General features: G+C 35.6%; 1 protein-coding gene across 1 annotated transcript; it reads left to right on the top strand.

Moving 5' to 3' along the window:
• The first annotated feature begins 3,474 nt into the window (after positions 1-3,474).
• On the top strand, positions 3,475-11,185 carry LOC136666138 (properdin-like). The gene is made up of 9 exons (XM_066644168.1): positions 3,475-3,684; positions 3,878-4,019; positions 4,674-4,840; positions 5,568-5,738; positions 6,055-6,249; positions 7,669-7,842; positions 8,390-8,581; positions 9,052-9,163; positions 10,462-11,185. Exons 1-9 carry the CDS (start codon positions 3,627-3,629, stop codon positions 10,562-10,564), a joined length of 1,314 nt encoding a protein of 437 aa, XP_066500265.1. The 5' UTR covers positions 3,475-3,626; the 3' UTR covers positions 10,565-11,185.
• Positions 11,186-11,477: the final 292 nt, after the last annotated feature.

Genomic DNA, 11,477 nt, shown 5'->3' with positions numbered 1-11,477 from the left:
AACAGCTCGCCGGAGTGGCGTGATAGAGATGGGAGGGCTCAGGAAAACATAATTAAACCGTATATGTAGTGGGATTCATACACGTGTATCTGAGGTCAGGCTGCTGGGTGCAAATAACAAATCTGTCTAATAAGAAGAACTTGCCTTTTCCAATTTTTCCATGTATGTATTACATGTTCCAGTGGAGTTCTTACTAGTACAGCTCAGAATGCCCATACTTAAGTTATATACTTGACAATAAAACGTTCTATTTTCTATTTATTTAATATATATTAAATAATTTATTATCATGTAATTAGTAAAAACCCAAATGTTTTTAGTCCCTGAATGAACCAACTCATTTTTCTGCCTAGGGCAGTTCCCTCACATAGAGGCAGCCTACAAATCTTTTACAGTGGCTGTTTCTCAGTAAAAATAAGTGTTCTACTAAAAATTTTGCTGAAGAGAATTCAAGAATTTCAAGAATTCATAATCTCATAGTGGGGTTTTCAAGTATTTCTCATTGTCAATTCATATAAACCAATGTATATTTTTATTATTATTGACAAATATGATTAAGATCAAGAACACAATCTGGGTACTTTATCTGCTATTAGTGTTTGTGATCTTGAACCCTGCATTATAACTTAATTGGACAATGGAAGATGATGCCAAGCAAAAATAGCATGTAAGAAAACACAAGAGTGCATATTAAATAGTTATTAATACATCCAGGCAACTGGGTGCCAGAATAATGACTATTTCATAATGTGAAGAAGAACAATTTGAGGAAATTACTTAGGGCTATTTTAGATGCAAAGCATCACATGAAACTGGTTTGTAACTCCATTAGGCACTCACTCAGTAACATAGGCTACATGTATTCACTCACGTTCATACTCATTCATTCACAGTTAGGATTTAAACCACAAGGGGTGCCATTTTAACACACATTCTTATTTATTGACTGCTACACAAATGGTGATTTTGGTGCTTCAGTGTCAAATTGAGTTAGAAAAAAACTAGGCACTAGAGTAGACCTCTTAGTTTGACATTTGGAAAAAAGGGCTCTAAATTGAACTACTTAACAAGCCTTCCTCAGATGAACTGGGTTTAATAACTCCAGGGTCAATGTTGGGAAGAAACGTACACAGTTGGAACAAAGTACAGACAGTAGATGGGGCCATAACCTAGAAAATACATCTTAGGGAATATAATATGGGGGAGTGAGGAACTGAATGTCTATCATCTGAAAGTTGCTGTATAAACGAGCTTGCCTTCTATGCCTTGCCTAGGCTGACTTCTGGACAATATACAGAAGAAGAGGTTCAACTTTTAATTGGCATCCAATTAGAGACGTGACTGGCAACTGATAAGGAGTCCATGATCAGTATCAGCTGAACTAATTGGCACGGGTTTATAGAATGTAGCAGTGGCAGTTTCCACTGGCCAATTAGTAGCTTCCATTAAATTACTGACAGATAAAACTGAATGACTCTCAATACCATCGGCAATACCATGCTACTTCATGATATCAGCTGCTAAATGAACCTGAATCCTTACAATAATACTGAAATACTAAAGGGACTTCAGACGGCCCTCCACAGTTTTGTGATACTACTGCACCTGCACAATCAAAATCATGTGATGTTTCAACATCAGAGTCTGGTTTGGGAACAGCACCAAGTAAGACAGTCAAATACAGAGAGCATGAGGAGGAGCTTCCTCCCACAAGCCACACAAACACTGAAATCCGAACATTAAACTAAGAACTACCCTGCCCCCAACACACACACACCCACACACACACACATATACACAGGAATTTTTTCATTGACTATTAATCACTGATAACTATAGACTAACTCCTTCGCATAAACTTTGCACATTTTTTAAACCATTCACCACTGCATTACACACCAATGATTTAACACACAATTATTTGCACATTTTCCTTTGTTATAGTATTCTCCGTATTTTTATTTTACTTTTATTTGGGAACTCTGGTCTTTACCCTTTATATATCTTTATTTTTTATAATATATAGATAGACACACTCACACTAGTGATTAGGGGCAGTGAACACACACACTCAGAGCAGTGTGTTCTCATTTATTTCAGCATGGCAATAGCCAGTAAGAATCTGAATGCAACAGTGACTTGTGTGTGTACACAGAGACTGTGACCTACTCTTAGATTGACTTGCCTGTAGTCCAGACCTATTTTCCTTTAAAAATGTATAAAGTACACCAGGCCCTATACAGTTGTACAGATGAGATAATTATGAAACCCATTTTAGAATGCAGAATTTACATTAGGGTTTACCCATATTGATAAATAATATATAAAAACAAATATATATACCTTTATAGTCATATAAAAAATAATAATTTAATAAACCCAGTATATTTCACTAGTAATTACTTTACCTTTGCTGTAAGCATTTCACATATTGTCCCTTCATTTTGGACCTGAGATTTGTATTTAATGTAAATTTTAACCTTTATTTTTAATCACAAAAATACTCAGATTAAAACCTGACCTTGAGCCAGGACAAGCTTTCGCTAACCTTTCAATCTGATCCCTGATTGACCTGTTAAATATTGTAAGGGTACAGCTGACAACAACACTTCTAACAAAAAAGCTTATTGGCAGAAAACCTAAAATTCTTTATTGTAATACGAAAAATTATGCACACATATTTATATAATTTAATGAAATCGTTTAATAAAAAGCCAGTTTAAAACTTTATAGTCACACAATATGCTGTCATCAGATGAACAAACAGTTCACTGGCTTTATGGGAATCTGTGGAAATAAACAGAAAAATATTACTTTAAAGCAACTATTTTTAGTAAAACTGGGAATGTTTGTGCTTTTTATACCAAACATCCATAAATTGTTGGAGAACTGAAAGCAAAGAACAAGCAAGAAACACACAAATCAGTAATACACTAAATGGCCAAAAGATTGTCTGTTCGTAACACATCTTCCTAAATGAGGGCTATTAATTGCAAGCTTTTTTCCCTTTGCTACAGTAGTAGATTTTATTTTTCTTTAAAGATTTTAGACCATACATTGGAACTTTTAGATGATCATTAAATTAAATATTTTTATACAGATTATACAAGCTGTGTATGCACAATGCAAATTCTGTATCCTCAGTGTAACTACATTTTAACCATAATGTAATGGGACTTTTAATCATAAAGTATCTATAATCTTTAATCAATAGTATGTTTCAATGCAAAATGTCTACATAGGTTTCCTGCACTAAAATATCAATACAACAGTCAAACAAACTGGCAAGTGAAACTATTAGCAAACTGGTTCACAGTTGACCGCCCGATTACTTTGCAAAAAACTTACTCCATATAAGGTAAATAGCAGTTAAGCATTGCTCAATACCTATTTTGCACTGGATGCTCTGATTGGTCTTTGCTGCCTATAAAGGCAAAGGTCATGGGAATGACAAAAAAACATTATTGACAAATTAGCTTTAGACTAGAAGACTTCAGAGCAATATGGATTAAGGCAAAAGAAACAGGGCAGCAAACGGTATCATTGTACTATTTCAGTGTGATTTTTAATAGTAATAAAATACTCCAGAACCTAGAATATCAAGGCTTCAGACTTTGCAGGCAAAAATGAAGCTGATCACATTGTTTACTATGGTGTTTTTTGTGCTTCATATACAGCCAACAGGTTGGTGTTGCTCTGTTATTCTTATTTACATCTTCTTGAATGCTTATACTGATTTAAACAACTGTTGAGTTTATGGCTGATGCTGTTCAAATACACCACAATATGTTTCAGTTCAAAGAAATGAAACATGAGTAAGCCGTTATCTTTGATTTCTTTGGTATCTGCTGTTATTTCTGAAACCTTGGTTCTTCAGTCTCACAGACGGTGAAGTGCTACACTACCTTTTCTCTGAACAATGGAACCTGTCATGATGTTTTGGGAGAAGTACCATTTGACGACTGCTGCATGAACCCTAAGTACGGTTATGAGGAGGACGGAGTTTGCAAGTCTTGTAGGTAAGTTTTAGCGTAATTTATGAGCTATTCTCAAGCCTGTTTATCGCTGCTGACATTTTTACAAATATATTTGGTCAAGCATTGCCATTAGCTCCTATTAATATTATTAAAAAATTCAGTGCTTAGTGACATGTCCTAGAAAAGAGTTACATGATATTCAATCGTAAGCATTAAAATCAAATAATACCACAGAATTGACAGAATATTTTATCAGTCTGGTTTAAAAACCCTTTAATTCTGTCTTTGAAATGTGACTTTAAAATATTAATTAAATTAATGTTAAACTTAGTACATCATATTCCTAGTTACACTTAATTGTATACAGCTTATATATGATTTATTGTATTATATCTATAATGTTTTGTGATTTTATTGTAATATAATGAATATTATCAGGTTCCACCCCTTTCTCTTTATGCAACCTATCATGAAATATTGTCTGGGTAATTAATGTTGAACTTCTGCCAAGCAAAAAGTGGTCAGCAGATACCCATGCTATGAAAACAATCACAATTCTCTTCACAAAATGGCTGCAAAAGTTTCTTGATACATACAACTGCCACAATGCAAAAAAAACAACTGTATATTAGACAAATATACAGGCTGCAAACAGATTTCAGTTAATGATGCACTTTTTGGTGTGTTTCTTTCCAGATATCCTGAATGGTCTACCTGGTCTGAATGGAGTGATTGCTCAGTGACTTGTTTGCCAGGAGTGCAGCAAAGACGACGTGAATGTTATGGAATTGGCAAGTGCGAAGACCCTTACAAAAGAGGGAAAATACAGACTAAGCCATGTACAGTCAGTGCATGCTGTCCAGGTATGAAAGCAGACATGACCAATGCTTCTTCCTTTAAGCTTCTCTGAATGAATATATGAAATTAATTTTATAATACAGAATTCTGTCCAGCAGTGTGTTTGCCTGCAGCACAAGTAGAAAAGTAGAAATGATAAGTTTATATCAATATTTCAGCATGCATATTTCCACTAAAATATCTCTCTTGTGCCAGAAATATCTTTGAGAAACTGTCTGCTTTTTTGGGGATAATGTGAGTTAAATGTTTGCTGAGATGCTGTGACCTCATAGTGTTTTAAGGCAGAAGAGGTTAATGACATTGTAGTTATACACAAGAGAAGATTTAAAATGTCTTATGCCAGTGCATTACAGTTTCACATAGGGCCCACCCTACTCTGTTTCTACCTGCATACACATCATTCCTGCTGTCAGCTCTCGTTGAACATTTAATCCTAAACTTAACCACTCAGGTTGCTGTGGCCATTTATGATCCGATCAGCAACCAACTGCACACAACACCTAAGGTTATTAATTGTGGCCAGCCCATGAGTTCTCAACACAGAAACACTACATTAGTTTCAGTTTACATCTAGTTTTTCACAGGGGTTATCATGTAGGCACTTCCCCTCATCAGTGTTTCGCTGAACAAACAAAACTGTCAGTGTACTATTGCCTCATAACAGTTTCTCAATTTCTGCTTTTATGGTTTTGCTTTTCTAATATTTTATTTATTTATTTATTTTTTTTTAAGAAAATGGAGGATGGTCTGTTTGGAGCCCATGGTTGCCGTGTTCAGTTACATGTGAAAAAGGAATAAAGATGAGGAACAGGATCTGCAATAACCCTGCTCCTAAATGTGGTGGAACTTGTCTCGGCAATGAGAATGAATCTGCTGCGTGTGACACAGGGACTGTCTGCCCAAGTACACAAACATTTTCTTAGTAATAAATCACTAAAACATCATATTATTATAAACTATAATGAAGGAATAAATCCTTATTTTTATTTTTTTCAAAGCATATGGTTGATTACACTACACACATTCAGAGAAAACCATGTGAGTCAAAACATCACATAAGTCAGCATGCATTTGCTGCTTTTACTTAGTACAAGGAAAATTCTTGAAATTACTGTCTGAGGTAATCAACCTAGTGCTTCATTTGTGATCAACAGATAAAATTCTTGTATCCTTGTATTAGCACTGGATTATTGAACAAATTCTATGACTTCATTCCCAGCTCATGGTGAGTGGTCATCATGGAGCTCCTGGGACCCCTGTATGGCAACGTGTCAGCAAGAGGGCTCCATGGCCCCTAATCAGGAGCGCCACAGGACCTGCACAAACCCATCACCATCAATACAACCACAAGGCAATGACTGCCAAGGTCCGAGGACAGACAGACAGCCCTGCACAGGATTACCTTTCTGTCCAGGTGTGCAACTGCCATGAACTCACAATTTCACAATTTCAGCACTCAAGTCAAGTTCAATATATATATATATATATATATATATATATATATATATATATATATATATATATATATACATACATATAGTGAAATTATACTTATTGAAATATGTACATGTCATGTCTAGTGAAAAATATGTCACTGCAATTGACAGCAAACAGTAAGTAATGTAATTTTTTACAATCTGCACTCTCGCATTTTTAGAAATATAACATAAATCCTTTTGCCAAAAAACTGCCACAAATTGTGTATCGACCTTCTTATTAATAGATTTCTCAACTTTGTCCACACTCATTGCTAACTGGTACATAGTGGTGCACAAAATCAGGAACACCGCCATGCAATCTCCACAGACAAACACTAGCAGTACAATGAAGACTGAAGAGCCTTGTGACTTTCAATGTAGAAATGTCCTCATAAAGATTTGAAGAAAGTCATTTGGTCAGGTTTCTATACTCATAAAAATTATGGTTCTACAAAGGTTCTTTATTAAAAGGAGTGGTTCTATATAGAACCTTGAACAATTGAATAACTTTTGAATGATTAAAGGGTTCATTACATTGTGAAAAGGTTCTGCAGATTAATGGAGAGTGTGCTATAGATTATTCTAAAGTACCTTTTAGTAAAGGGTTCTATACAGCACCAAACATTTGACATTTATTGTTACGATGTCAAGCTTATTACAATAGAAGAACCATTTTTGTTGCAGTATAGAACCCTTCTCGAAAAGGTGCTATGTAGAACCATCAATAAAACATTCTTCATTAATCTGAAGACCCCCTTTATAATGCAAAGTGCCCTTTAATCATGCAAAGGGTTCTTTGAGTGTTCAGGGTTCTATATAGAACCCTTTTCTTTACTAAAGAACATATGTATAACCATCATTTTTAAGTGTGTTCCTTGCGGGGGTTGCCCCACTCAGGTGTAAAAACACTTTCTCGTGGAGGATCGGCCAGAATAATCTGGCTTTTGACAGATACAGAAGAACACATCACAATAAATAAAATTTGGTAGTGATATAAAAACCATCTGGAGTGTTTTTCATTATCTTGGCTCTCAGTTCAGGTAAAGAGAATCCTTAATTCTACAGCATACAGTGACATTTAAGAGAAATATGTGCTTCCAGTATTGTGGTAGTTTAAGTAAGGTGTGAGGGAAGTAGTCATGCCTTCAAATAATCTAGACATAAATCTCATCAAACACATGGCCCAGCATCATTCCTAGATGTCATTATGGTTTTCGAAAATCTAGTGAAAATCTGGTCTTACCAAAAGAGAGGGGGCACATCTTGGACTACTTTGTTACACAAATAGTCACAAGAAGTGTACTATTTGGCCAATTAAAAATCTCTAAGTATAACTTTTCCATTTTTTTCCACAGTGAATGGAAACTGGGGTGGTTGGTCACCTTCCTCAGAATGCTCTGTGACATGTGGAGTGGGCCGACAGAAGCAATATCGAAAGTGCGACAATCCTGCACCCAAATATGGTGGTCGGCATTGCAGAGGGGATGACACAAAAGTTTTACTCTGCACTATTAATACACACTGCCCAGGTGACACACATTTATCACATCTGTGGACATATGGTTAAATTCTAGCCCAGTTAATCTATGACATTTGAAAAATGGTTATTTATGTAAAGACTCAAAAAATTCAAAAATTTTGAAAATGGAAATTACCCCATTGTTAGACAAGTATTACATATGTAAAAACCAGAAATGTAATTTGGTCTAATTTGGATTTTAAAACAAATTTCAACTGAAAGCTTATGATGCCTATAGATTTAAAAGTATTAAAATGTATCAGTCGACTCTAGCAGCAGGGTGGTTGTAGGTTTAATTCCCACTTCAGGTCATTGTCTGTCAGAACTTTGCCTGGGTTTTCTCTAAGTACTCAAATTTTGTGGAAGGGTGCATTCCTGCCTTGTGCACTGTAAGGTAAGGTAAGCTAGACACCATCTGTGATCCTGAACAGGATGAAGCAGATACCGCATATAAATGAATGATAATAGAAAATTTATTTTAGAAAATGTAATATGGGGGACAGCACAGTTACAGAGAATGAATTAAATAAAATACCAAAATATTTCTTATATTTCAGTGGATGGTCACTGGAGTGAGTGGGCTTCCTGGACCAATTGTAAATCTCCAAATGACAGGTCAATTACATGTAGAAACAGGCAAGGCACTCAGAGGAGGGAGCGTGATTGTTTAGGCACGGACTACGATGGGGAGGCCTGTCCTGGAGAAGGTGTGGAACACAGAACCTGCTATGACATAACAGACTGTGATCGTAAGTACTTTATTAAATTTAGTAGCCATAGTGTGACTGTAGTGCATAACATATTTATAAAAGTTCACATTCATGTTACCACATAAGAAAAAGCTGAGAATTGTAGCCCCTACATGCATTCTCACAGTTTAAACCCCCTCAGATGTTTTGCATTAATAGCCCAATAAAATATTCTTTCTGCTTTTACTGTTATCACATTAACAATGGTATTGTTGACTATGTGTGTAAATGTTCTGATTATGCAATGAGCTGCTAGTGAGCAATGAATGAACTTGCTCATCTGTGTGATGCATAGTAAACATAAATGTACACAGAAAAAAATATTTCAGGTCCGGTTCAAGTAAAAAATATGACAGGGTTGTCCATTGTTTTAATTAATTTACTTAACTAGCAAAGCATTCTTCAGTATTTATATCAATCACCACAGTTTTATAAACAAAAACTTACTTATTAATTTGGACACCATGTAGTTGGTGGCCTGTGGTCAGGATGGAGCAGCTGGGGTTTCTGTACACCTGACTGTGGAGAAAATTCCATTCAGACAAGAAAGAAGGAGTGTATACCTGACATATCAACCTACAAGTAAGTCTCCACAAATTACACGTTCTTTATTTAAAAGATATATTTTTGATTGTATTAGTGGCAGTTCTTGTTTATGTTCACAAAAAGCTAAAAGAAAAATGTAAGAAATTTATATCTAATGAGTTGAATGTACAGTTTTTGTTTGTTTAAGTCATGTTTAATCTTGGTTATAAAATGCCCTCAAAACAAGTGTTCAATCCCAAGGAAAATTATTTATAACCATAAAAATAAATCAGTTTAAAGGAGCCATCTTTGGTGTAAATGATTGATAGGTCAAAAAATCATAAGTATGTGTGGTTGCCCCTCATGTTTAACACAAAAACATAAATATTTGTGGGTGACAAGGAGGCACAACAGGTGGGGTGTGCTCTCCCCATGTCCTTGGCCCATGTGGGTTTCCTCCGGTGGCCCTGATTTCCTCCCATCCATCCATTATCTGTAACCGCTTATCCAATTCAGGGTCACAGTGGGCCCAGAGCCTACCTGTAATCATTGGGCGCAAGGCGGGAATACACCCTGGAGGTGACGCCAGTCCTTCACAGGGCAACACACACACATTCACTCACTTTTGAGTCGCCAATCAACCTACCAACGTGTGTTTTTGGACTCTGGGAGGAAACCGGAGCACCCGAAACCCACGCAGACACGGGGAGAACACAGCAACTCCTCACAGACAGTCACCCGGAGTGGGAATCAAACCCACAACCCCCAGGTCCCTGGAGCTGTGTGACTGCGACACTACCTGCTGCGCCACCGTGCCGCCCTCTGATTTCCTCCCATAGTCCAAAAACATGTTGGTAAGTGGATTGGCTACTCAAAAGTGTTCATAGGTGTGAGTGTCTCACCCTATGAAGGATCAGTGCCCCGTCCATTCCAGGTAGGATCCGGATGCACCGAGACCCTTAAATATTATAACTGGTTACAAAAAATGGATGAATTAATGATTTAATTAATTTATATGTTTTAATATTTATATATACAATTTTTACACTGTTATTTCAAGTTTTATTTACTGTATCACTTTGGCAGTGGTCCAAATGTGTACATATCCATTCATATTTTCTGGCATTGCTTTTTAATTGATGTAGTTTAAAAGCTGCCTAGAACAGTTAAAATGTTATTGCAGCAAATGTGCTCCAACAATACGCTTCATTTCAGAAGAAAATTTGGATGAGGATGTATCCACAAACTCTTCACTATAGAGACTATTACCAAACTTATTAATGCTCTTTTGCTGGAATACAGTATCCTGCTGTTTTGGCTGTGTTAAACAAGTGACTTTTTTTTTTTTTCCTCAGAATCCAGAACCTTGAGATATTTTCAGGAACACCAAATATTGATTGCCCACCTTTAGACAACGACAGAGAGTCTAGAGAATGTTTAAATCTTCCTAAGTGCTAAAGCTAGTTTGAGCTGTCAGTTTAAGATGAAGTGTTAAATGATTTTGTTTTTGCAAATCTTAAATTCAAAATCAAAAAGTCCTACTGTTGTCTTTTCTTTTCACTTTACCCTTGAGTACTTTTTAACTGGAAATTTACTTAACTGTATTTGTGAAAAAAGTAATTCAGTTTTTACTGTTACATTTTAGTCGTTATCATTTACTGCTTTTTTCTTTATGTTTTTATATTACATTAGTGAAATTATCTCTGACGCTTTAAAGTATATCCATTTATTTTAGACCAAAGTTACATCAGCAAGAAAAACAAGGGACACGATATGCTTCTATTCTCATGCTATTAAATATTGGATCTATTGACAAGTTTCACTGTAGTTCTGTAATTTTTTTTTGCTAATTGTTTTAGAATTCTTATGACTTGCCATTTTGTACTTCTGCTCAAGGTTTATTATTATTATTATTATTATTCTGCAGATGAGCAATTTCCATGTATCTTTGTCAGTATTAAAGCCAGAATAAACAAACCAACATAAACAAACAAATTTGGTTTGTGTTTTTTCACATTATGAAGTGTAATTTTGTATTTGAACATAGGAGACCATATGGGAGTGGTTTCTACTGTTTGTTTTGTGTGTATGTCTTTGGAAGTGTTTTTTTTTTCATATATTGAAACTTTATATTTAAACTACGTTATCAAATCTTCACTGGGTGCACTGTGTCTTTTTTGGTCAGTAGCCGAAAGCTACAGTAATTGCAACATGTGCATACCTGTGTTTGACAGCAGAAAACTCTAGAATGTTCTCTCCACCCTCGCTGTTTGCCCTGATGCGGAATGTAACATAAACTGCCTGTTTTACAGCAATGGATTAAGAGAGGTTGGAAAATGGTCATTTAAAATGAATTATAAATGCATTTGTG

The sequence above is a fragment of the Hoplias malabaricus genome, chromosome 14 (assembly GCF_029633855.1).
Source record: "Hoplias malabaricus isolate fHopMal1 chromosome 14, fHopMal1.hap1, whole genome shotgun sequence".
Classification (NCBI taxonomy): Eukaryota; Metazoa; Chordata; class Actinopteri; order Characiformes; family Erythrinidae; genus Hoplias; species Hoplias malabaricus.
Note: the sequence above shows the minus strand (reverse complement) of the source record. Positions and strands in the feature narration are given on the sequence as shown.